The 27,769-nt window shown below is 43.0% G+C and overlaps 1 protein-coding gene across 1 annotated transcript in view; it reads right to left on the reverse strand.

The window, feature by feature from the left end:
• Nucleotides 1-1,552: 1,552 nt before the first annotated feature.
• The window catches only part of LOC139757268 (uncharacterized), a 109,837-nt gene continuing 83,620 nt past the window's right edge, over nt 1,553-27,769 (reverse strand). The window contains exons 8-17 of the mRNA XM_071677604.1: nt 25,815-25,945; nt 24,991-25,144; nt 24,549-24,705; nt 23,135-23,271; nt 12,224-12,336; nt 9,738-9,933; nt 6,945-7,196; nt 6,624-6,778; nt 5,688-5,831; nt 1,553-5,208 (exon numbers count right to left, since the gene is read on the reverse strand). Of these exons, the coding sequence (XP_071533705.1) occupies nt 4,636-5,208; nt 5,688-5,831; nt 6,624-6,778; nt 6,945-7,196; nt 9,738-9,933; nt 12,224-12,336; nt 23,135-23,271; nt 24,549-24,705; nt 24,991-25,144; nt 25,815-25,945 (2,012 nt within the window). The 3' untranslated portion in view covers nt 1,553-4,635. The remainder of the gene's footprint in view (nt 5,209-5,687; nt 5,832-6,623; nt 6,779-6,944; nt 7,197-9,737; nt 9,934-12,223; nt 12,337-23,134; nt 23,272-24,548; nt 24,706-24,990; nt 25,145-25,814; nt 25,946-27,769) is intronic.

A 27,769-nucleotide genomic window follows, 5' to 3' on the forward strand; every position in this document is an offset into this window, starting at 1 on the left:
AATGTATCTGAAACAGTATCGCCAACGACAGCGGCACAGTAACAATAGCGATGGCAACGATGGCAGCTCTATACAACGAGGTTAATTAAAGTTTTAGCTCCACTAACCAGGCTTCATTACAGATGGATTCTCATGTCAAGTTCTATAATGAAGCAATTAACAAGGAATTTGAGAGGCGCTCTTATGATAAAGCCATCGAACGAGGCTATTGAGGGTTGAACTAACCTTGTTTCTCTTACGAGTGTTGCTCTGTTGAATATGGCATGGTACGTTATGATGTTAGGTCAGATGGGTTGCGCTTTTAAGTCTGATGTGATATGATGTGTTGCTCTGTTCAGTTTGGTGCTGTATGATCTGTTCCTTTGTTAAGTCTGATGTGATATGATGTGTTGCTCTGTTCAGTTTGGTGCTGTATGATCTGTTCCTTTGTTAAGTCTGATGTGATATGATGTGTTGCTCTGTTCAGTTTGGTGCTGTATGATCTGTTCCTTTGTTAAGTCTGATGTGATATGATGTGTTGCTCTGTTCAGTTTGGTGCTGTATGATCTGTTCCTTTGTTAAGTCTGATGTGATATGATGTGTTGCTCTGTTAGGTCTGGTGTGGTAGGAAGTGCTGCTCTGTCAAGTCTGGCGAGGTATGATGTGTTGCTCTGTTAAGTCTGGTGTGGTATAATGTGTTGCTATAATAATAATAATCACTGTTATGTGTGAATGTTACGGGAAGATATTTACACTCCGTTTAAACACGTTTCTCGACCTTGTATACAAATACCATATCTACACTCTGAACACACACAACAGCCTTAGCCACGTACCCATTTATCCACCAGCCCGATGGAAGGATGAACAGCCGGGATGGTTGTGGACCGATTGCCACGTTCATGACACAAACCCAGGAGCACCTGTGCACCAATCATTCACCGAGAGCTTTGCCCTCTTCACAGGAGGTACCTTCAACTGGGACTTACCTCTTATGAAAACGTTGTGACCAGAGAATGTGAAGACCTGTGGTGGTCCGGGAACCTACCGGGAACCTTCATATCGAATAGGATCATCCTGGGTACTCGCCAGCTACCCTGGGCTCAGCGATCACTTCGTTAGGAGCCGTTTAACTGCTGGCTCCTACGCAAGACCGCGTCGCCTTTGCTTCTGGGCACTGTAGTTGAAACTAAAGATCACAACAACCACTTACCTCATCACCCTGTAGTTAACCCTTTTGGTCGTTTATACTCTGAGATATTGAGTAACTGATCTTTTGACATATTGTAGCAAAATGGGTTAAACTTCTTCAGTGTTTATCGTAAGGTTCAAATACTTTTTCCAAATACAGAGCGAAATAATCTGCTTTCCTTCACTTGTCGTGTGTGCCTGTGACATAACAAGTAACAAGAATTACAGATATTTTCTATTCCAAATGCAGTCTTGCGTGTTGCCAGGACAGAACACAGTACTTAAAGAAGGGGATGTTAGCCTGATGCTGTACGCTGAACTTATAGCAAAGTTGGACTATGGATTGCCTCAAAGTTACTGGCGTAGGAAGAGGCTGAACACAGATAATTTACAAAATTTATTTGAGAAAACATAACATACAAAACATGAATACAACACTCACAGCATTTTATTTCCCCATTCCATAATTAGTCTCTCCAAAGACCTCGGTGAAGGATGATGAAATTGGCAGAGGAAAAATTGGTCAATAAAAGAAATTTTGATTTGTACAGAATTAAGTATCGGGAAGAAGTCACCTTTGTGCATCGTCTGCTTGTAACTTTAGGCTGAGCATTTGGTAGACATGGGTAGGCATGTGTAGGCAGGCATGGAAATGGCATAGTACTTACAACTCATCCCATGTCAGTGTAAAAGGCAAAACAAAACGTTAGCAACACAAGCCCTAACAAAAGACGAAAGCCAAATGATAATAAACAACTTTTGTATCCCAGGATGACCAATGAAACTAATTCTATAAAATCTAGCTAAGGTTTTGCGTCCAGGATGTACACGGTTTTAACAAACAAATAGGCATTGCCTGAGTGCTCATTTTAGTCAAGGATGAGGAAGGCTTTTAGAAATGGTAATTAATGTGGGGGTCTTTGTAATCCAGGATGGTCAAGGATATTAACAATATCGATAATCGGAATTAATCTACCTTGATGGAACCTAAGTAGAACAGGATACACTGGGGTATAGTTGGCTTTGGTTGGGACAGGTTTGACTAATTTTTTGTTCTGACTTGGTTAGATTGGATCGGATTAGGTGGATTAAGTTTAATCGAATTGGGTTAGATTAGGGTTGGGGTCAGCAATTCAGCTTCATGAATCTACACTTGGTATAAATTGATTTGCTTGGCTTAGGGTTAAACTGGGATCTTCATTTTATCTAGCTTGAAGACAAGTCTTGTCTCACTTATCTTCGTTTAGGATGAGACAGATTGGTTTACTAAGGTTAAGTTTCGTTCATTTTCTTATTTATCATCTTCACTTGAATCTAGTTCATCTCAGATTAGTATTGCACCAAACTTTGTTCATTCTAGTTAGTTTCACTTCAGTTCCGAAATTCTTGATAACCTTGTTAATTCGAGAAAAAAAATATACATACATCACGATGAATTGTAATTTATATGCCATACACATCCTGCCACGAAATAAAGAATACATACATGTCTCTCTATGTATTTTCTTGTTGATTATCATCATTATGTTCTTATCAGTTTCCTGACAGCTTTGGTTGTAATGGCAACAGATAAAGTAGAATGTGGAAGAGGTAAAATTAGTAATGTTGTAGTGTTCATAAGAGAGAAAACATGATTTCAATGTACTTATTTTTAATCCTTTCAATAATAAAGTTTTTTAAAGAAAAATATATATATATGGACTCTCCGCATCTTACAGATACACAAAGAAAATAATTCAGCCCGTCATAAAGCACATCACATAATTCAATCATCACATCAGGTTTACCAATGGTTTTCTTCAAAACGCCTGTAAACCTGCCAAGATCCTAGGGTTACAAAATGAAAGGGACATCCTGAAGTGTCCAGAGCAATTTGGCTGAGCACGACTTTTACAGATGCCTCTAATATTGATCCCTCTGCATCACTGATGAAGTTGTAATCCTCTTAATCACTGTAATAACAACTTTGAACCATTATCATTCATCCTTCCAGCCACCCTTCTGATGGCTTTTACGAATGACTCTCATAATACAAAAAGGCGATATATGTTTAATAAATATTTGTTTTTACATTTTAGGCATCTAAACAAAAGAGGAACATCCTTATATAATAAGGTATCCATGATATCTATTAGAGACATAAAGAGGAAATTATTGAGATTTATTCATTTGATTAATCAAACTCAATTTGAATTTCAAGCAAAAGAAAAAAAAGAAAGGGCCCGCCACAACTTATTTAGTTTAGTTATTCATTAAAATATATATGTTTTCTCTCTTGATAGTAAGAGAGAAAACAAACTATATTCCATAATTAAGCATAACTTTGTTAATTGTAAGTTGTAGTGCAAAATGTGGATGTGCAACAAAAATGACGATTAAAACGGAAAATGGATATGAAATTTACGTTCATGCATTGGAAGTGTCTGTAGGTTTGTGTCTTGTTTAAAGTACCCAAAATAAGAAAGAAATATTCTCAAAGTCGTGCAACACTTGGGGAGTTAATGAGAAACCTCTAACTTGGCACAATAATCGCCTAGACCCTTTTGATAAAAATCTATAATTTTGGCTTCATAAATGCCTTAACCCACATCATAGAAAAGTGTCTTGATCCCTCGAATTACAGACTTCTAACTTCGGCTCTATCACAGCAGAGCCCCAACAGGACAACTATATTGGGAATTATAAGACCTATAACAAACATTTTTACATAGTTTACACTGAGCAAAAGGTATATATATATATATTTATATAATGCCTACTGTTATTTCTGACACACAGGTCACTTTTCTCCCCTCCCTCATAACGCTCGTATAAAACTGACAATCACCAGCTTATAAAGGTCTTAGAAAATTCCGCATTTTGTTTATATCTTTTTACGTTTCATATATATATATATATATATATATATATATATATATATATATATATATATATATATATATATATATATATATATATATATACATATATATATACTGTTGTGTCCGATGATCTTCATGTTACAAAATATGTTAACGTCTTAACATTTTATTCATATCCTGCACTATGATTTAGTGTTGATTCATAACATTGTGTTTTTATCCATTGGCAAGGAAAACGTATTTTCCTAATTGGATGTCTAGAAACGAATGTCTTTAACACTGAGCACGATTATCTATGAAGACTCTTTATCCCATGAAAATATGGAATAGACGTCTAGTGTATAGACGGTCCCGTACATTAGTTGTAAAACAACAATCTCTTTTTCCAGCACCCTGGCACTGTAAATGCATTTACCATACGCACTTATTTTACTCACTATAGATGCTTGTGCATGGTACATCGGTAAATTTGATGTCAATCTGGTCCGCTTAATATATTTTCTTTTTGTCTCGGTTTGAATTTTTTTGATTTATTGGAGGCGGAGGCGAACACCGGTGTGTGTGTGTGTGTGTGTGTGTGTGTGTGTGTGTGGGTATGACACATTTACACGGCACTTTCTCTCTTGGATCTGCGGACAGTACTGGGTGTGGACGCTTGGCTGTCGTTCTCTGCTACCTCCACGACCTCACAAGTCTGCACCTCCCGACGCCTCTCCCTTTTGAGCGTTGAGTCCATCTGGCCAGGGTCTGGCTCTAAGGGAGGGTTCGACTCGTGTACCTCACAATGGTGATGGTGGGGGTGCGTGGGCACGATCCCTGCCGAGGCTTTGTGCAGCTTCTTGGATCCCCTTCTAAGGGTTCCCTGAAGACTCTGCGTTGGGGAGCCCAGAGTAAGGCTGCCCTGGTACTGGGCCAGGTTGTACTGGGAGCCGTGGGGAGTCTGGCAGTAGCCTCCGCCGGGTCCCTGGTATAGGTGAGGGAAGGGGTTCTGCAGGGTCGAGTCGTAGGTCCCTTGCTGGTACTCCTCAGGGTGTGAGTAGCTCTTCTGGCACCCTTGTTGCCGCCTCTTGCGCTCCAGGGTGGAGTAGCACTGGCTGGCGGCGGCCTGGTAGTCACGCTCTGACCCTGGGTAACCTTGGTTGTAGGAGGCCGGGGGCGGCAGGGGAACATCCAGCACCTGTAAGGAGGTTCACCTTCGGATAAACTTATGTATGATTAGTGAGTGAGTGAGTGTGTGTGTGTGTGTGTGTGTGTGTGTGTGTGTGTGTGTGTGTGTGTGTAGAAAACGGGAGAAGGGAGCACTGAAGTATAAAATACCTTGAGGGGCAAATGTACCTCAGGTATTATATTCTCAAGCGGAATAGACAGAAAGCAGGTAATACGAGGATGAAGAATATTGGAAGGCAGTGCTGGCTGAGAATACATGTGACAGTGTGACAGAGATTTTCATTAAAAGACTATCATTGTGCTGTAATCATGATCTTGATTAGAGTAATAAATCATTATCAGATAATTCAGATTGCGACAAGGCAAAAACTGATGAGCTTGTCAACTCAAGGCCAGACGATGCCACAATATGCCTGGAAGAAGCAGATATTCAGACCCACAGTGAAGTAATCGTCTTACCTGACGGGAGAGGAGGAGGGACTGACTGACCTGCGGCTGCTGTGAGTCTGGGAAGTAAGGCACATGGGATACAGCAGCAGCGGGCGTGTGGCCGTGGGTGTGGGCGACGTTGGGCGCGGGGGCGTGTAGCGGCTCCGGGCATACGAGCTGTGTGTACTCCGCGCCTCCTCCCACCTGCAGACGGAGGAACATACAAAACTATCAAGGAAATTCACATGGGGAAAATGAACAAATGTGGACCAAAGAATTAGATTAGGAAATGCAGAAGGGAGGGAGCCACCGTCCCTCTAATACTCAAAAAAGATGCTGGAGAAGTACCTCTGATCCAGTGATCCCCAGCAGGTATAACACAAGACACCAGAGGGAAATATCAGTGAGCAGGTAGAGGAGTACTTGACTGGCGTAATCCCAAGTGGGGGACGGCATGGATTCAGATGGAAAATATTTTACGTGATGAATGTACTAGATTTTTATGAGCGAGAAAGCATCGTCCTAGAAAAGCTGGATGGGAGAGTGGATTCCTGGACTGCCAGAAAGCCTTTCATATAGTCTGGTCTCCTCACTTAAAGATCCGCACAGAATTAAAAAGAATCCACACAAACGGAGCAAGAATGATGCCAGAACTGAATGAAATGATCTATGAAGAGACGAGGCAAGAAGGAAGAGCAAAGGCAGCCATAATATCTATTTTTTTAAACTCAGGACTACATTAACGTAGAGCGGTTCTTCACCGCTAGAAGAGGGTTCAGAAAAATAGGCAAGAAAATTGTAAGGAGAAACGTGAATAAATACTTCTTCACTGGAACGACGTAAGCACAATCTTGTAATTGGGAGGGTAGTGGTGGTGGCAGGGTAGTGGCGGTGGCAGGGTAGTGGCGGTGGCAGGGTCGTGTTGGTGGCAAGGTTACGTGGATGGCAGGATTGTCATGGTATCAGGCCCGTAGTGCTGTGGGAGGGAGCACCTACCGTGGTAGGGGCGGCGGTGGCGGCGGCGGTGGTGGTGGAGGCTCCGGCAGCGGCGGCGGTGGCAGGATAGCTGGGCCCTCCGTTGTGGAGGAAGAAGGTGGACGATGTGGTTATGGTAGCGATCTCCCCACACTGGTCCGTGTCCTCCCCAGGGTCTGTACAGACAACCAGAAAATACGACATCAACACCTTTTATAAACCCCAGTTACCTCGCCATATACATATTGACTCGTAGATGATCTGGGCGGGGAAGGAACAGTCCGCCATTACCCGGTCGCAACAAATCCCAGGAGATGACATGAGTCGCGTGAGGCGCCTCACCTGGGGTGTGGGAGATGAGGTCTGGGTTCCTGTCGTCTGGAGGGGACGCCTCGGACGGTAGGTCGGTGGAGGCGCCGTCCTTGCTGTTGGTGGAGAGTCTCCTCTCTCTGGCGCCGCCTGCGGTGGACCTGCGGAAGAGCCGCAGCCAGAGGAGGACGGCGATGACCACCACCAGCGGCACGCCGGTCACCACCCCGCCCACGACTAGCGCAAGCGGCACGCTCGATCCCCGGTCCCGGTCCCGCGTCGGTTCTGACGTACACAGCCAGGGGTGGGGAGGAGGAGAATGCTTATTTGCAACACTGGCGAAGCTGGTGGTGATGATGGCGATACTGATGATGATGATAGTGATGATGATGGTGATGATGATAGTGATGATGATGGTGATGATGATAGTGATGATAGTGAGGATAATAGTGATGCTAATGATCATAACATTCATTATAATGATATATGGTGACCAAAATAACATAGATATATATTTCTTATACCTAATTAGCTTTCCTGCCTTACCGAAATGGCACCAGGGACACACGAACAATGGCCTCGTTTGCACTCGTCTGATCTCTTACTATCCCTCGTAATGTACCATAACTAGAGCCTACCCTACACCACCAATTCCTACAGTCTAACTCGTAATTTGTCTTTTATCATTTCATATGCCCTGGTTCAGCCCAAAGACAGCACGTCATTCCCCATATAGCACATTAACCAAGTTCAATCTATCCAATGCATAACTCTTGCCCCATTGGCATGTTCAGGTCTCAATATCCTAAATCCTCATCTTCAGTGCAATGGCTATCCTCATTACATCCTCATTACCACTAACCTTTGACCTAATCATTATCGGTGAGGTCAGAGGGTGAATTATTCCACTCAGAAAAATGCTAATTATTATTATTATTATTATTATTATTATTATTATTATTATTATCATTATTATCATTATTATTATTATTATCATTATTATCAATCAGTATCATTACTGACTTAATAAATAATGATGGTAAATCATATTAATCATAATAACATGAAAAAATAGACCCGAGTTATTTCAGATATTCACCGTTCTTTGCAAATAATTTTGCTAATTTTTTTCTCTCGAAAGGAAATGAACTGCAGCTTTAAAAGATGAGGTTTGTTCCATTTAAACCTTAAAACTACTTAATTATAACACAAACCCTTATAATCTGTAATTTAAAAGCAGACTTTAATTTGTATCATTCCAAGGAAACTATTACAGTTCGTCCTTAAACGTTTTCTTTTAATTTCCCGCCAAATTTATGGTAAACTTTAAAAATGTCTCATAACGCGAACTTTTAAACTCGTCGACTCGACGCAAATATATCGAGTCGCATTTAGTCGCGAATTCTAAAACAATTCCATTCGAAGTAAACCTTTGATATCCATCCTTTAAACTCTAACAATTCAACTATGTCTTTCAACCTAACATGAAGGTCCCATCTGATCCTTCAAACTCCAATCATATAAGCTTCATCACTCAAACGCTAACTTATAAACTTCGTCATTCCCGCGCTAACTTTTAAACTCGTAGCCCGGGACGATTCCATTTAACTAGCCATTCATCCCGCTGTCGTCCTTTAAATTCATTCATATTTACTCCTTTTAAACAGTGTCTTTAAATACTCGCCCATTCATACGTTATTTGGATCGTCTGGTTTTGATTCATGTTGCTCATGGATTTAAACTGTCGATTGAGCGGGAAATAGTTAATATTATGTGACTTTGTTGGTTAGTCTTTCATATATTTTTCCTTAGTGTTTTACCGTTAGATGTTGGTTAGTAATGATGTATTGTTTACCGTTTAGAGACGCGCTACCGTTGCCTCTGTTTTAGCGAAAAATGACGGTTACTTTGTTATTTACAATATCGTACAGTTATTCCTTTGAGATTAATGACGTCGTCGCTGTGTCTTAATAGAAATCCGTTACTGTTGTTGCGCTAGTGTGAGTAACGCCGTACCGTTATGTTCATTAGTGAATAGAAAGGAGAGAATAGATTTATGTATGGCAATAACGTAAGGAACTTGTGGAAATTGAAGAACATGAGAGCGACGAGAGACATAAAGGAATGCAAATAACTGAAATAATTGTTGCTGGACTAGATAAATGATAACGTACACTGCCATCTTCCCGTTGAGTGCCCACAGTGAACCCAGCTGTTCATCCTATCTTAGGCGTTGGCCCATGATTTGAATACCTGACCTAGTATATATATATATATATATATATATATATATATATATATATATATATATATATATATATATATATATATATACACTTTTATTATGAAAAGACAAAATTCAGTCAAACGCTGAGGATTCAACGCTACATTCCTCAATTTCTTTCAAATCCTCTCCATCTTCGCTCGCTCCCCCAGCGTCTTGTCTCGTCACAATCACTTCTATAAATTCACATTTGGATAAGCTTTTCAGTGAGGCAGATCTAACCTAGTTTAACGCCTTAAAAGCACTGATTCTTCCTATTTATTTTTCTGAAATTCCTCACGATTTTTCCATTTCCTTCTGATGGCTCCATATATATATATATATATATATATATATATATATATATATATATATATATATATATATATATATATATATATGTATATATATATATATATATATATATATATATATATATATATATATATATATATATATATATATATATATATATATATATATATATATATATATATATATGATCAACCATGTAAAGTACACATGATATACATGATGGCAATATGACCATGTCAGTGGCTCACCAGCGCTGGTCTCTTCTCGCGTCTCCGGCACCCTGACGGTGTAGGCCTTGAGCTCCGTCACCCGGGAGGCGCCCTTGTCGTTGATGGCGGCGATGATGATCTTGTAGGCCGTGGCGGGGCGTAGGTTGGCCACGCTGAAGGATGGCGAGGCTCGGGTGACTTCCACCACCGGTGAGGTCGACCCGATCTGGTACACCTGCAGGAGGAAGAGGAACAAGTGAGGTGGTAGGCCTGGTGGTGGGAGGAGCTAGTGATTGATAGGCAAAGTAGTGGGCGGAGTTTGTGATTGGTAGGCCCGTTGGTGGGAGGAGCTTTTAATTGATTGGTAGGCCTAGTGGTGGGGAAAGAATGTGGCTGGAGGGTAGGCCTGGCGGAGGGAGAAGTCTGTGGTTGTTGGATTGATGGCGAAAAAATGATAGGTAGGCCTGGCGACAGAAGCCTATATGGTCTGCCTGGTAGAGGGCGGGGCTTGTGATTGGTAAGCCTTGTGGTGGGTGGAGTCTATGATTGGTAGGCCTGGTGGTGATGGTGGTGGTGGAAGGGTGGTAAGGGGTGTTGGAAGCCTGTATATGGTAAGCCTGATGGTAGTAGGACCCTGTGAGTAGTGGGACTATTGATGTGAGAAGCCAGTACGTGTTGGTGAGACGAGCTTGTGATTGGACAGTCTGTCAGTGGGAGGAGCCTGTGATTGGCCAGTCTGGTTGTGGGAAGAGCCTGTGGTTTGTACAGTAGACTGGCAATTAGGGGCAACTGAGCGGTAACGCTGTTACTGGGAAGAGCCTGTTTGTGGCACACAGTGGAAAATGCTAGCCAGTGGTAGCGCCTGTCTGTGGTAGACACAGTTGGATACTAATCAGTGGTAGCCCCTGACACTTCGTAGCGGGAAAGTTAGATTCCAGAGTGGATCCAGCCTTTTTTCTTTTTCTTTTTTTCCAGGAGTAAATTTCTGGTTACATCGACCAGCTGATCTTAGTGTTATGTCTCCTTCGAAAGTCGTCACACGTCAGGGCGCTCCTTGCTATATGTCCCCTCACCTCTGGCATGTCTCACTCTGTCATACCCCCAGGGTCCTCTGAGCCGGATATTGCCATGCGTCACGGTTCTCTCCCTCCGGATATTTTCATATCTTTCGGGTCTGCTCGGAGGCATGCCGTACCCAAATACTCACCCACCCCAACCCTATCATCACAATCATCTACATAGGAAAAGCATCTTCCATTTTCATCCAATACTGTATAAGTATCATCTGCATTTCGTGCGTCCTTAACTTCCCATGATCCTATTAGCAATGGCTCATTACTATGTAAAGCATTCCTAACTTCCAATCGTTTACAATCACCGGGTCATCTGCACACACTACGCCCTCATTCCCCAATCCACCACCTTCACCCCGGTTATCGTCATATAAGACATCCCTAACTTTCAATCCCATTACCACGGGGTGATCTGAACTTAGCGCATCCCTAACCTCCAGTCCCATTACCACTGCGTCATCTGCATATAAAACATCTCCAGCTCCCAATATCACTGGGTCATCTACATATAAAACATCCCAGACCTCCAATTTCTTCCAGGTCTCTCTCGCTCTGTTCCAGCACTCAGGAAGTCAGTCACCTGGAACCTTTGACTACTCCAGCAGTGAGGGCTGGAAGCAGGATCCCGAAAGTTAAGTATTATCACACTACAGCTGCAGTCCTTGTAGCAAGGTTCCAGCACTACCTGGAGAAGGAAGAGGAACCTGGTAGTACCTGAAGGAGGAGGAAGGACGTGGCAGTACCTGGAGGGAGAGGAACCTGAGAGTATCTGAAAGAAGAAGAACCCAACAGTACCTGAAGGAGGAAGGTTCTGGCAGTACCTGAAGGAGGAGGAACCTGGGAGTACCTGAAGGAGGAGGAACCTGGCAGTACCTGAAGGGGGGGGACCTGGCAGTACCTGAAGGGGGAGGGACCTGGCAGTACCTGAAGGAGGAGGAACTTGGCAGTACCTGAAGGAGGAGGAACCTGGCAGTACCTGAAGGAGGGGGAACCTGGCAGTACCTGAAGAGGGAGGGACCTGGCAGTACCTGAAGAGGGAGGGACCTGGCAGTACCTGAAGGAGGAGGAACCTGGAGGAGGAGGAACCTGGCTATACCTGAAGGAGAAGGAGGAACCTGGGAGTACCTGAAGGAGGAGGGACCTGGCAGTACCTGAAGGAGGAGGAACCTGGCAATACCTAAAGGAGGAGGAGGAACCTGGCAATACCTGAAGGAGTAGGAGGAGCCTGGCAGTACCTGAAGGGGGAGGAACGTGGCAGTAACTGAAGGAGGAGGAACCTGGCAATACCTGAAGGAGGAGGAACCTTGCAATACCTGAAGGAGGAGGAGGAACCTTGCAATACCTGAAGGAGGAGGAGGAACCTGTCAATACCTGAAGGAGGAGGAGGAACCTGACAATACCTGAAGCGGGAGGAACCTGGCAGTACCTGAAGGAGGAGGAACCTGGCAATACCTGAAGGAGGAAGTTCTGAGTAAGACCCCCGTCGTCCCCCGCCAGACACGTCACCTGAAGGGAACTGATCGTTACGTCGAAGACTCGGCAGTTGTGGGGCGGGTCGGGTTTACCTGTAAGCATGGAAACACGTCAGTTTACACCTGTAAACCTGGGATCTACATTAGTATACTGGCACATAGAATACATTTCAGTATACATTTGAACCCGGTAAGGTATATATCAGTTGGACACATGAGGTATACCTCGGTATACACCCAAACACAGGATAAGGGGCCACTGGACACATAAGATACACATGGTTATGTGTGGTACTTATTGGTATACATATTGGTTTGCACACTGGTATACATATGTACGTGGGAGGTAATTATCAGTATGTGCTATAATCATGATAGATGAACCCTGAATTTTGACTCTATAAGCAGAGTGAACTAGAGCTTACAATTATTAGAAATGAATAGTAGAACAGTTCTTGAATTTCTTGAATAGGTAGTGTATTTACAGATTAAATCCGGATCCCAGCATCTACAAGGACAGCTGTTCGTAGACACAAAAAAGCATCTTTTTCATATGTGTGTATCTATGTTGAACGTGTGGTTGCGTCCTTGTGTCTGTTCGTGTCACGAATGAGACTGGTTAAGTCTCCTGCCTTTCTTTGCTGAGTTTGTGATGTGGAGCAAACAAATGTACACATTTCAACACTGTTTACTCGGGCCAGGTTTACCCCCCCCCCCCCAATTTCAACGCCCTGAAAACACAGTTATTACGAAGTGTTACGAGTTTAAATAACGTTATGTTGTCAGAGCGCCAGTAATTACACAGTGTAACTATCTGTACTAATTGTTAATTTCTCTGGCGTCCAACTGTGTCAGCGATCAACCCCAGTATGTACATACCTGGTGATTCGGGCTAGCTCTACTTGTTATCATGTATGTTTTGATCATTTCTAATGCTATAAGAATTGCAAACCCTCTTAACTTCACACACAAACACACACACACACACACACACACACACACAAACACACACACGGCCGCCTCGAGTCTCATGGTATAACCATTGAAAACAATGGCACGACATTCAGTACAACGTAACGACCTCTGGGCACGACGTGGACGATTCTTGAGGACCACGTCACGACCCTCGAGTACGATGGTTTGACCTTAGGGGACGGGTCAAAAGTCATGCCATCGTATAAAAATGTCGCACCATGGTACTCAGGGGCCACGCTTTCGCTTCCAAGGATCGTACCATTACTTTTACTTAGACAAATTAAACATTGTGATATTGAATGATATCAGAAACTCTCAGAATAGTAAGGATAAAGTTTGAAGGCATATAAATGATTAAAAAAAGAGAACAATGAAAAAATTTTCATCACTACAGAAGTCTATTATCTTTCACAGGATCCAAATGAGCTCTAACGAAGCGCAGGGCACCACTACCTCCCACCCCGCCTGACCCATCCCAATCAATCTTAAGCGCAAATCCAGAATCGAGTACTTGGCGAGGATACGCCTGCCACCACCACCTCCATCCAACCAAGACCTGGAACTGTCGACAATCATACCCCAGCCATTCCACCCCCCACAGGCACACACACACACACACACACACACACACACAGCACCAGCACCACCACCGACTGACGATGCTACCGCACACTTTTCTCATGTAAACTATCATAACAAACACTCAAAAACTGCGCCAAAAATGGTATAAGTAGACACAAGTACAAAAAAAAGAGAAAACACAATCAGTGATTCACAACACAATCCAAATGAGTCCACATCTCACTGTCAAAAGCGACACAGCCTCGGGGAACAGATAAGATAAACATTACATTTCTATTGCCCTCATTACCACCTTCAGCTACAATACACTCATATGGTTTAAGTCATGGTCTACCCTCACAATGGAGGGACTGAAAAGGGTAAGCGTGTCTCAGAGATATAAAGATATAATTAAGAAACAAAGTAAACAGTAACAATGAGACGCCAGTGTTGCAAGAACAACATCTGGGCATTATCGCATCAAGATTTCGTACTCAGGAATTTCTTACTGCTCACCGAGTACATCTTTAATGCATTTCGCTCTTCCTATATCTGAATTCTCTGTATTCAGTGTTCACTCCCTTGTTCAAATCTAGCTCGTTTCCTTCCTCTCACTTGTTCACTCTCATCTACCGTGTTTATCCTTTTTCTCTTATATCTGCACTCTCTGTGTTCACTGTTCACTTCTTCAGATCTAAATCGTTTGCTGCTTACCTCTTCTTTGCTGTCCACTTCCGTGTCGTTCCTTTTTCTTTTAACCGGGCATTCTCTCTGCCCAGTTCTTACTTCTTCAAATCTAAATCGTTTGCTGCTTACCTCTTCTTTGCTGTCCACTTCCGTGTCGTTCCTTTTTCTTTTAACAGGGCATTCTCTCTGCCCAGTTCTTACTTCAAATCTAAATCGTTTGCTGCTTACCTCTTCTTTGCTGTCCACTTCCGTGTCGTTCCTTTTTCTTTTAACCGGGCATTCTCTCTGCCCAGTTCTTGCTTCTTCAAACCTAAATCGTTTGCTGCTTACCTCTTCTTTGCTGTCCACTTCCGTGTCGTTCCTTTTTCTTTTAACCGGGCATTCTCTCTGCCCAGTTCTTATTACTTCTTCAAATCTAAATCGTTTGCTTCTTACCTCTTCTTTGCTGTCCACTTCCGTGTCGTTCCTTTTTCTTTTAACCGGGCATTCTCTCTGCTCAGTTCTTACTTCTTCAAATCTAATTTGTTTCCTCTTTTGTTCACGGTCCAATTCCGCCTCGTCGCTCTTTCTTTTATGTGTGTATTGTACTTGGTGAAAGTTCATTTCCGAGTTCACTTGTTCCGTGGGAGGCATTAGCGTTCCGTATGTCTCGAAAACTTCCGTATCAAAAGTTGTTGAGGACTCAGAGTAAACGTCATCAAACGCCTTCATTTCCACTCTGTATCGCCTTTTGCTCAACTTCATGTAGATATATCCTCCGGAATAATCCATGACGGCGTTAGTGGCGGCGAGAATGTTGGACCCTAACATGTAATAACAGGAATGAATTTCAGGCGCGTGCGTGACATTGGTAGGAACACTGTTATCATCGTCCATACAAATGTTGAGGCTCTTTACGCCGCAGAAGCAAGTGCATGTTGGTACTGCTTCAATACCCTTCCTGCAGATGTAGGACTTATTTTTGCCTGTGTTAACGAAGATGCTCTTTGGTGCATCCTCCAGTGAAGGATGGAAGTGTGCAGATAGGAAACAGTCCCTTGCCTTGGAACTCCTCGTCTTGACTTTGGACTGTTTTTGATACAACAGAGTATAAGTGTCATAAAACACCTGAATGATGTCGTTATCGGCCAAAGTCTTTCTTCCTATCTCACATATCATCTCTTCTTCACCTGCTATCTTCGGCAAAATCCGGACCTTGGTTATCAGTTTGACGTCTGAGGACAGGAAGAGCGCGACAGTTTCGGTCTCTGCCACCCTCAATTCCCTCATCCCACTTGTGCTCTTGATAACACTCACGATCTCACGCGCAACTTTCTGGTTCAGACCCACATGTTCGGCCATGGTCCAGGTCATGTAAGTATGGAGTACCATCGTGGTAACAGAAGCTTTAAACTCACAGTTACCGTATCTTACAGACACATCGGTCAGGTCAACTGACTGTACAGAAGGAAGCATAGCCAGTGAAGGCATCCTCACCCACACAGGATTAGGTTCCAGATACAACTTCAAGCCTCCACACCAACTTATCACTGGGCGATAGGATTTTTGTTTCACAGAATCACTCACGGTGCTTGATCGAAGTTTCATTTCTAATCCCTTCAGTGATTTCCACAACAATATATTGGGTAGATGTGAGCCATATCTCTTATAATATACCACTTGGAAATTTAGCTAAGCTGGTTCTGGTGACACACCAATGAACAGTAATATATTTTTGTAGTGTAGATATAGAATAGATACAAAGATAGCGTTAAAAACTGCCTCTAAAATATAGAGGATTCGTACAGTTTTGTAGTGTAGTTGTAGGATAGATACGTTGGAAACTGCCTCCAAGATATAGAAGATTCGTACCTTCTTGCTCAAGGGTGGTATATATTCTTATTTAGGAATCATCAAACAGTAATACTCAAGGGGATGATAATTAGAAACGAATTATCAGTGATCACCTTAAGCTGTCATCTCTCATGCTGAGTAATGGCATCAAATACCATGATTTCGCTGTACCACGATCTTGTCTGGAGATCAAAGCGACATCTAATTCTTCTTTGCTAAAGAGAAATCTAAAAATCCTGAGAATTCCGAAATCCGTCAAGTGCTCGGCTTGAGAAATACATTCGCCCTTATCGAGACGCTATGCAGGATGGAGCCAGATCTGCTCAGCTGTGATGGCATATAAATGGCATATAAATAATAAAAAGAGAACAACGTAAAAATTTTCATCTTCATTACAAAAGTCTATTATCTTTCACAGGATCCAAATGAGCTCTAACGAAGCGCAGGGCACCACTACCTCCCACCCCGCCTGACCCATCCCAATCAATCTTAAGCGCAAATCCAGAATCGAGTACTTGGCGAGGATACGCCTGCCACCACCACCTCCATCCAACCAAGACCTGGAACTGTCGACAATCATACCCCAACCATTCCACCACCCCCCCATCCCCCCACAGACACATACACACAAACACACACCACCACCACCACCACCGACTGACGCCACACATGGAATACCATCCCCCTCCCCCATATCATAACAAACACTCAAAAACTGCGCCAAAAATGGTATAAGTAGACACAAGTACAAAAAAAGAGAAAACACAATCAGTGATTCACAACACAATCCAAATGAGTCCACATCTCACTGTCAAAAGCGACACAGCCTCGGGGAACAGATAAGATAAACATTACATTTCTATTGCCCTCATTACCACCTTCAGCTACAATACACTCATATGGTTTAAGTCATGGTCTACCCTCACAATGGAGGGACTGAAAAGGGTAAGCGTGTCTCAGAGATATAAAGATATAATTAAGAAACAAAGTAAACAGTAACAATGAGACGCCAGTGTTGCAAGAACAACATCTGGGCATTATCGCATCAAGATTTCGTACTCAGGAATTTCTTACTGCTCACCGAGTACATCTTTAATGCATTTCGCTCTTCCTATATCTGAATTCTCTGTATTCAGTGTTCACTCCCTTGTTCAAATCTAGCTCGTTTCCTTCCTCTCACTTGTTCACTCTCATCTACCGTGTTTATCCTTTTTCTCTTATATCTGCACTCTCTGTGTTCACTGTTCACTTCTTCAGATCTAAATCGTTTGCTGCTTACCTCTTCTTTGCTGTCCACTTCCGTGTCGTTCCTTTTTCTTTTAACCGGGCATTCTCTCTGCCCAGTTCTTACTTCTTCAAATCTAAATCGTTTGCTGCTTACCTCTTCTTTGCTGTCCACTTCCGTGTCGTTCCTTTTTCTTTTAACAGGGCATTCTCTCTGCCCAGTTCTTACTTCAAATCTAAATCGTTTGCTGCTTACCTCTTCTTTGCTGTCCACTTCCGTGTCGTTCCTTTTTCTTTTAACCGGGCATTCTCTCTGCCCAGTTCTTGCTTCTTCAAACCTAAATCGTTTGCTGCTTACCTCTTCTTTGCTGTCCACTTCCGTGTCGTTCCTTTTTCTTTTAACCGGGCATTCTCTCTGCCCAGTTCTTATTACTTCTTCAAATCTAAATCGTTTGCTTCTTACCTCTTCTTTGCTGTCCACTTCCGTGTCGTTCCTTTTTCTTTTAACCGGGCATTCTCTCTGCTCAGTTCTTACTTCTTCAAATCTAATTTGTTTCCTCTTTTGTTCACGGTCCAATTCCGCCTCGTCGCTCTTTCTTTTATGTGTGTATTGTACTTGGTGAAAGTTCATTTCCGAGTTCACTTGTTCCGTGGGAGGCATTAGCGTTCCGTATGTCTCGAAAACTTCCGTATCAAAAGTTGTTGAGGACTCAGAGTAAACGTCATCAAACGCCTTCATTTCCACTCTGTATCGCCTTTTGCTCAACTTCATGTAGATATATCCTCCGGAATAATCCATGACGGCGTTAGTGGCGGCGAGAATGTTGGACCCTAACATGTAATAACAGGAATGAATTTCAGGCGCGTGCGTGACATTGGTAGGAACACTGTTATCATCGTCCATACAAATGTTGAGGCTCTTTACGCCGCAGAAGCAAGTGCATGTTGGTACTGCTTCAATACCCTTCCTGCAGATGTAGGACTTATTTTTGCCTGTGTTAACGAAGATGCTCTTTGGTGCATCCTCCAGTGAAGGATGGAAGTGTGCAGATAGGAAACAGTCCCTTGCCTTGGAACTCCTCGTCTTGACTTTGGACTGTTTTTGATACAACAGAGTATAAGTGTCATAAAACACCTGAATGATGTCGTTATCGGCCAAAGTCTTTCTTCCTATCTCACATATCATCTCTTCTTCACCTGCTATCTTCGGCAAAATCCGGACCTTGGTTATCAGTTTGACGTCTGAGGACAGGAAGAGCGCGACAGTTTCGGTCTCTGCCACCCTCAATTCCCTCATCCCACTTGTGCTCTTGATAACACTCACGATCTCACGCGCAACTTTCTGGTTCAGACCCACATGTTCGGCCATGGTCCAGGTCATGTAAGTATGGAGTACCATCGTGGTAACAGAAGCTTTAAACTCACAGTTACCGTATCTTACAGACACATCGGTCAGGTCAACTGACTGTACAGAAGGAAGCATAGCCAGTGAAGGCATCCTCACCCACACAGGATTAGGTTCCAGATACAACTTCAAGCCTCCACACCAACTTATCACTGGGCGATAGGATTTTTGTTTCACAGAATCACTCACGGTGCTTGATCGAAGTTTCATTTCTAATCCCTTCAGTGATTTCCACAACAATATATTGGGTAGATGTGAGCCATATCTCTTATAATATACCACTTGGAAATTTAGCTAAGCTGGTTCTGGTGACACACCAATGAACAGTAATATATTTTTGTAGTGTAGATATAGAATAGATACAAAGATAGCGTTAAAAACTGCCTCTAAAATATAGAGGATTCGTACAGTTTTGTAGTGTAGTTGTAGGATAGATACGTTGGAAACTGCCTCCAAGATATAGAAGATTCGTACCTTCTTGCTCAAGGGTGGTATATATTCTTATTTAGGAATCATCAAACAGTAATACTCAAGGGGATGATAATTAGAAACGAATTATCAGTGATCACCTTAAGCTGTCATCTCTCATGCTGAGTAATGGCATCAAATACCATGATTTCGCTGTACCACGATCTTGTCTGGAGATCAAAGCGACATCTAATTCTTCTTTGCTAAAGAGAAATCTAAAAATCCTGAGAATTCCGAAATCCGTCAAGTGCTCGGCTTGAGAAATACATTCGCCCTTATCGAGACGCTATGCAGGATGGAGCCAGATCTGCTCAGCTGTGATGGCATATAAATGGCATATAAATAATAAAAAGAGAACAACGTAAAAATTTTCATCTTCATTACAAAAGTCTATTATCTTTCACAGGATCCAAATGAGCTCTAACGAAGCGCAGGGCACCACTACCTCCCACCCCGCCTGACCCATCCCAATCAATCTTAAGCGCAAATCCAGAATCGAGTACTTGGCGAGGATACGCCTGCCACCACCACCTCCATCCAACCAAGACCTGGAACTGTCGACAATCATACCCCAACCATTCCACCACCCCCCCATCCCCCCACAGACACATACACACAAACACACACCACCACCACCACCACCGACTGACGATGCTACCGCACACTTATCTCATGTAAACTATCATAACAAACACTCAAAAACTGCATCAAAAATGATATAAGTAGACACAAGTACAAAAAAAAGAGAAAACACAATCAGTGATTCACAACACAATCCAAATGGATCCACATCTCACTGTCAAAAGCGACACAGCCTCGGGGAACAGATAACATAAACATTACATTTCTATTACCCTCATTACCACCTTCAGCTACAATACACTCATATGGTTTAAGTCATGGACTACCCTCACAATTCAGGGACTGAAAAGGGTAAGCGTGTCTCAGAGATATAAAGATATAATTAAGAAACAAAGTAAACAGCAACAATGAGACGCCAGTGCTGTAAGAACATCATCTGGGCATTATCGCATCAAGATTTCGTACTCAGGAATTTCTTACTGCTCACCGAGTACATCTTTAATGCATTTCGCTCTTTCTATATCTGAATTCTCTGTATTCAGTGTTCACTCACTTGTTCAAATCTAGCTCGTTTCCTTCGTCCCACTTGTTCACTCTCAACTACCGTGTTTATCCTTTTTCTCTTATATCTGCACTCTCTGTGTTCACTGTTCACTTCTTCAGATCTAAATCGTTTGCTGCTTACCTCTTCTTTGCTGTCCACTTCCGTGTCGTTCCTTTTTCTTTTAACCGGGCATTCTCTCTGCCCAGTTCTTACTTCTTCAAATCTAAATCGTTTGCTGCTTACCTCTTCTTTGCTGTCCACTTCCGTGTCGTTCCTTTTTCTTTTAACAGGGCATTCTCTCTGCCCAGTTCTTACTTCAAATCTAAATCGTTTGCTGCTTACCTCTTCTTTGCTGTCCACTTCCGTGTCGTTCCTTTTTCTTTTAACCGGGCATTCTCTCTGCCCAGTTCTTGCTTCTTCAAACCTAAATCGTTTGCTGCTTACCTCTTCTTTGCTGTCCACTTCCGTGTCGTTCCTTTTTCTTTTAACCGGGCATTCTCTCTGCCCAGTTCTTATTACTTCTTCAAATCTAAATCGTTTGCTTCTTACCTCTTCTTTGCTGTCCACTTCCGTGTCGTTCCTTTTTCTTTTAACCGGGCATTCTCTCTGCTCAGTTCTTACTTCTTCAAATCTAATTTGTTTCCTCTTTTGTTCACGGTCCAATTCCGCCTCGTCGCTCTTTCTTTTATGTGTGTATTGTACTTGGTGAAAGTTCATTTCCGAGTTCACTTGTTCCGTGGGAGGCATTAGCGTTCCGTATGTCTCGAAAACTTCCGTATCAAAAGTTGTTGAGGACTCAGAGTAAACGTCATCAAACGCCTTCATTTCCACTCTGTATCGCCTTTTGCTCAACTTCATGTAGATATATCCTCCGGAATAATCCATGACGGCGTTAGTGGCGGCGAGAATGTTGGACCCTAACATGTAATAACAGGAATGAATTTCAGGCGCGTGCGTGACATTGGTAGGAACACTGTTATCATCGTCCATACAAATGTTGAGGCTCTTTACGCCGCAGAAGCAAGTGCATGTTGGTACTGCTTCAATACCCTTCCTGCAGATGTAGGACTTATTTTTGCCTGTGTTAACGAAGATGCTCTTTGGTGCATCCTCCAGTGAAGGATGGAAGTGTGCAGATAGGAAACAGTCCCTTGCCTTGGAACTCCTCGTCTTGACTTTGGATTGTTTTTGATACAACAGAGTATGAGTGTCATAAAACACCTGAATGATGTCGTTATCGGCCAAAGTCTTTCTTCCTATCTCACATATCATCTCTTCTTCACCTGCTATCTTCGGCAAAATCCGGACCTTTGTTATCAGTTTGACGTCTGAGGACAGGAAGAGCGCGACAGTTTCGGTCTCTGCCACCCTCAATTCCGTCATCCCACTTGTGCTCTTGATAACACTCACGATCTCACGCGCAACTTTCTGGTTCAGACCCACATGTTCGGCCATGGTCCAGGTCATGTAAGTATGGAGTACCACCGTGGTAACAGAAGCTTTAAACTCACAGTTACCGTATCTTACAGACACATCGGTCAGGTCAACTGACTGTACAGAAGGAAGCATAGCCAGTGAAGGCATCCTCACCCACACAGGATTAGGTTCCAGATACAACTTCAAGCTTCCACACCAACTTATCACTGGGCGATAGGATTTTTGTTTCACAGAATCACTCACGGTGCTTGATCGAAGTTTCATTTTTAATCCCTTCAGTGATTCCTACTCAACAATATATTGGGTAGATGTGAGCCATATCTCTTATAATATACCACTTGGAAATTTAGCTAAGCTGGTTCTGGTGACACACCAATGAACAGTAATATAGTTTTGTAGTGTAGATATAGAATAGATACAAAGATAGCGTTAAAAACTGCCTCCAAGATATAGAGGATTCGTACCTCGTGCTCAAGGGTGGTATATATTCTTATTTACGAAACGTACAGTAATACTCAAGAGGATGATGATTAGAAACGAATTATCACTGATCAGCTTAAGCTGTCATCTCTCATGCTGAGTAATGGCATCAAATACCATGATTTCGCTGTACCACGATCTTGTCTTGAGATCAAAGCGACATCTAATTCTTCTTGGCTAAAGAGAAATCTAAAAATCCGGAAAATTCAGAAATCCCTTCAAGTGCTCGGCTTGAGACATACATTCGCGCTTATCGAGACGCTATGCAGGATGCAACCAGATCTGCTCAGCTGTGATGGAAAGGATTATCATCCGTCACTTCGTCCTTGGCTTCGAGTCTAGTGGAGACGCCTTTGAGGTAAATATATGTGAGAGGCTGTGAAGTGAAGAAGTTAACGAGACTCGCAAGGAGGAAAAAGATTTTTACATCGCGCATAAAAGTGGAAAAAAATGAGAGGAAAAGATTTTGTGTCTCCATCGAAGGAACACAATATCCCGTCACATGACATGTTGGGGGGTGGGGGCCTACGTGGGTCTCTTCTCCAGAGATACGAGAGAGAGAGAGAGAGAGAGAGAGAGAGAGAGAGAGAGAGAGAGAGAGAGAGAGAGAGAGAGAGAGAGAGAGAGAGAGAGAGAGAGAGAGAGAGAGAGAGAGGGGTGGTGGGGGGTTGGGGGGGGTGGGGTGGCGGACGTACCAGCAGCAACAATGTGGAAGACGCAGGGATGGTCTTGTATGCCGATGGTGTTGTTGGCCCAGCAGAGAAGCGTCCCATAGTCCAGCTCGTTCATGGGTGTGTAGTTGACTCTCGACTCGGTGCCCACCACCACAAACCTGAGTACATACATACTCTTACATGTAGAGGATATACACATACATGTAGTGAACATACACATATATGTAGTGAACATACACATACCTATCAACACATACATAGGCTTACCTATAGAGTACATACATACGCTTACATGTAGAGTACATACACATACATGTAGTGAACATACACATACATGTAGTGAACATACACATACCTATCAACACATACATACGCTTACCTGTAGAGTACATACATACGCTTACCTGTAGAGTACATACATACGCTTCCATGTAGAGTACATACACATTCATGTAGTGAACATACACATACATGTAGTGAACATACACATACCTATCAACACATACATAGGCTTACCTATAGAGTACATACATACGCTTACATATAGAGTACATACACATACATGTAGTGAACATACACATACATGTAGTGAACATACATATACCTATCAACACATACATAGGCTTACCTATAGAGTACATACATACGCTTACATGTAGAGTACATACACATACATGTAGTGAACATACACATACATGTAGTGAACATACACATACCTATCAACACATACATAGGCTTACCTATAGAGTACATACATACGCTTACATGTAGAGTACATACACATACATGTAGTGAACATACACATACATGTAGTGAACATACACATACCTATCAACACATACACAGGCTTACCTATAGAGTACATACACATACATGTAGTGAACATACACATACCTATCAACACATACACAGGCTTACCTATAGAGTACATACATACGCTTACATGTAGAGTACATACACATACATGTAGTGAACATACACATACATGTAGTGAACATACACATACCTATCAACACATACATAGGCTTACCTATAGAGTACATACATACGCTTACCTCTAACCTCATAAATAGCGTTCTTGATTAGGACAGTAATGTATTATGCGAGAGTTGCTTCTTCTCAGTGATATCAAATTATTGATGTTAATCATTGTATACATACGTGATATCTTTAGTAATATCAAGTTCAGCAAGTACTGCTGACACTAAGATATAAAAACCCTGAAAAAGGACTCATCATCTCCCTTATCGCTCCCCCATAAAAGCACTATCCTCCCCCATGAAGGTCCCATCCTCCTCCTCATTCCTCATCCATAAGGGTCCTATCCTCACCCTATGAAGGCCCCCCAGCCTTCCCCATAAAGGTCCCATTTTACCACTATAAAGACCCGATTATTTTTCCTATAAGGGCCCGTACGATCCCTCCTTGGCCTTACCTGCCATCAGGGACATCGATGGCCTCTGCAGTGTTGTTGAAGGTCCAGCGGAAGGTGACCGTGGGTGGGTTAGCGTGCACCCTGCAGGAGATCTCAGCGTTCTCCAGCTTGGCCACCGAGTGCTGCACCTTCTGCTGCTGGGCGCACACCGGCGCGTCTGAGGCGGGAGACAGACCAGAGTTAGACCAGAGTTAGGCTAGGGTGTGACCAGAGTTAAGCCAAAGCTGGGTCAGAGTTTGACCAGAGTTTTGAGAGGAGTTCGATTCGAGTTTGACCAGAGTTTTGGCAAGAGTTAGGCCATGATAGATCAGAATGGGATGTGATGATAGTGGATGGGTGGGGGCTAGACCAGTATGTGGTCCAACACTGCTAGGAAAGGACACCTTACTACTACTTCTATTTAACATCCAGGTCTAGTGAGAGGCACATCCCTGCTACTTACACTTAACGTCCAGGTGTAGAGGTGGGGAGGAGGAGGTGCCCTTAATGTTGGTAGCCTCACAGGTGTAGTTACCTCCGTGGGCTCTGGTGACTCTTTGCACCACCAGGGACATGTTGGAGACGAAGACGCCGTCGCCAGCCAACAGCTCAATATCCTGGAGAACAGGAGGTTATAGTGACGTAACGGACATGAAGGCAGCACAACTCTCCTCACCTATACACACTCACAACACAACATTCCCTTCGTGGGTCTATCCGCAACGCAACATTCATCAACTTGCACCTGTCGCAACTCAATAACTTCTTGTTGTTCGTCATGGATTTCTGTCAGAAGATACGTTGTATTTCCAGGCCGTTATCTTACAGGTACTCACGTTGCGTTTCCAGGCCACGACCTTCCAGTACAGGTACTCACGTTGTGTTTCCAGGCCACTACCTTCCAGTACAGATACTCACGTTGTGTTTCCAGGCCACGACCTTCCAGTACAGGTACTCACGTTGTGTTTCCAGGCCATTACCTTCCAGTACAGATACTCACGTTGTGTTTCCAGGCCACGACCTTCCAGTACAGATACTCACGTTGTGTTTCCAGGCCACGACCTTCCAGTACAGATACTCACGTTGTGTTTCCAGGCCACTACCTTCCAGTACAGATACTCACGTTGTGTTTCCAGGCCACGACCTTCCAGTACAGATACTCACGTTGTGTTTCCAGGCCACGACCTTCCAGTACAGGTACTCACGTTGTGTTTCCAGGCCATTACCTTCCAGTACAGATACTCACGTTGTGTTTCCAGGCCACGACCTTCCAGTACAGATACTCACGTTGTGTTTCCAGGCCACTTTGAAGATGGCTGGCTTGGCCTTGACTGAGCACTCGAAGTAGACGTCGTCACCCTCCTTAATCCTCAAGGGGTCCAGGGACCTGCCGAGGTGGACGTTCACCAGGGGCAAGTCTGCAGGGAGAAGGGAGGAAGAGGATCTTAGCTTGGGATAAGTGAGGGAGTGGGGTGCCCCTGGGTCGGTTGTGGGTGGGGGTGAGGCTGGAAGGTGGGAAAGAGAGAGCGGGGGTGGAGTGGGGGGGTCTGTGTAAAAAGGTGGATAGGAGGTTGAGGAGAGTTAAGGTAGGAGAGGAGAGGTGGCAGTGCCGGGGTGGGAGAGAGTATGTGGGAGACTGGCTGGGTGAGTGGGATTACGAGAGTGGGAGGGGGAGGGGGGAAAATAAGGTTGGGGAAATTCATCTGGTGGAGTGGGACTGGAAAAGTGAGGCTGGGAAAGTAGGTCAGGGAGAGTGAGGCTGGGAGAGTGAGGCTGGGAGAGTGTGCTTGAGGACTGAGGAATGAACGGACAGAAATCATAATACGGAGGGAGGGGTGGGGGAGGGGGTGGTGACGTGGGAATGCAGTATAATTAAAACCTTCCCATGAATCAGACTAAATTATATCATTCATAATAATTGGGCACCCCCGTGAAAAACGGAGACAGGTACTATTATCACTGTTATTATCATTATTATTATCATTATTGTTATTATCATCATTATCATTATTATCATTATCATCATTAGTATTAGTATCATTATTATCATTGTTACTATTATCATTATCATTGTCATTGTTGTTGTTGTTATAATTATTATTATCATTATCATCATTATCATCATCATCATCATTATTATCATTATTATTATTATTATTATTATGATTATTTTTATTATTATCATCATTATTATTATCATTATTATTATTATTATTGATATTATTATTATTATTATCATTATCATTATTATCATTACCATCATTATCATCATTATTATCATTATCATTTCTATCATCATTATCATTATTATTATTGATAAAGAAAATGTAAAATTGTTTTCCTCTGAATGTAAATCATCATTATAATCGTCTGCTTCAATCTAGACCTCATGCTGGTTGGCTGAGGTGGGTTACGTCACTTTGCAAGATGGTAAACTATACCCAATCAACGTCACGGATCTTTTCCCGTAATTTGCATAAATGGGTCAAGTTGAACTTTACGGAGGCCACAATTAGAACTTGCGAATATCGAAGAGAATCAAGTCGAGAGATTCATTACAGTCAACAGAATATTCCTGTATCTGAGGAGTTGACTTTGAGGGAATATTGAAAATCTAGCGGGAAGTTTGTTGACAGCGGGAAGGGCTTTGAAGATGAGGGTAATTAAAGAACGTTCGAATCCTGGTCGCTGCAGGCGGTACACGGTGCACCCAGCTGTTCATCCTCCCATTGAAGTTGGTCGAGAAATTGGGTACCCGGCTTAGACTTGGATATATATATATATATATATATATATATATATTGAGAGGATTCGGTTGCTCGTGCCGTCTCGATAGACATGAAAGGAAAAAGATCACATCAGTGGTGATCTTCCTCGCGGAATGATAGATCCTTCATCATAAGACTTAGCATTACGGGGCCCACCATTATAAGGCTCCGCCCGAGGTGTTAAGGAAGGGGTGGGGGTTGGATGGGTGTTTGATTAGCCTCGTTATGTCTCGTCCTTGCCTGTGTCAAAGGCTCTCGTGGAGGGGTGAGGGTGGGGGATGATCTTATGGTCTTGCTAAGGATCTATATTTTCTGCCTCTGCTATCATGTTTTCGGCATCATCACATATTCCCTCTTATCTCCCGCTCTTATCCAGCTTGTAATATTTCTACATTTCCTTCGCTGCTTTTAAGCTACTTTCCGCTATTTCTTGTGACAACGTCAGATGTCAATACGCTCTTTATATTCTCATCA

The sequence above is a fragment of the Panulirus ornatus genome, chromosome 25 (assembly GCF_036320965.1).
Source record: "Panulirus ornatus isolate Po-2019 chromosome 25, ASM3632096v1, whole genome shotgun sequence".
Lineage (NCBI taxonomy): Eukaryota > Metazoa > Arthropoda > Malacostraca > Decapoda > Palinuridae > Panulirus > Panulirus ornatus.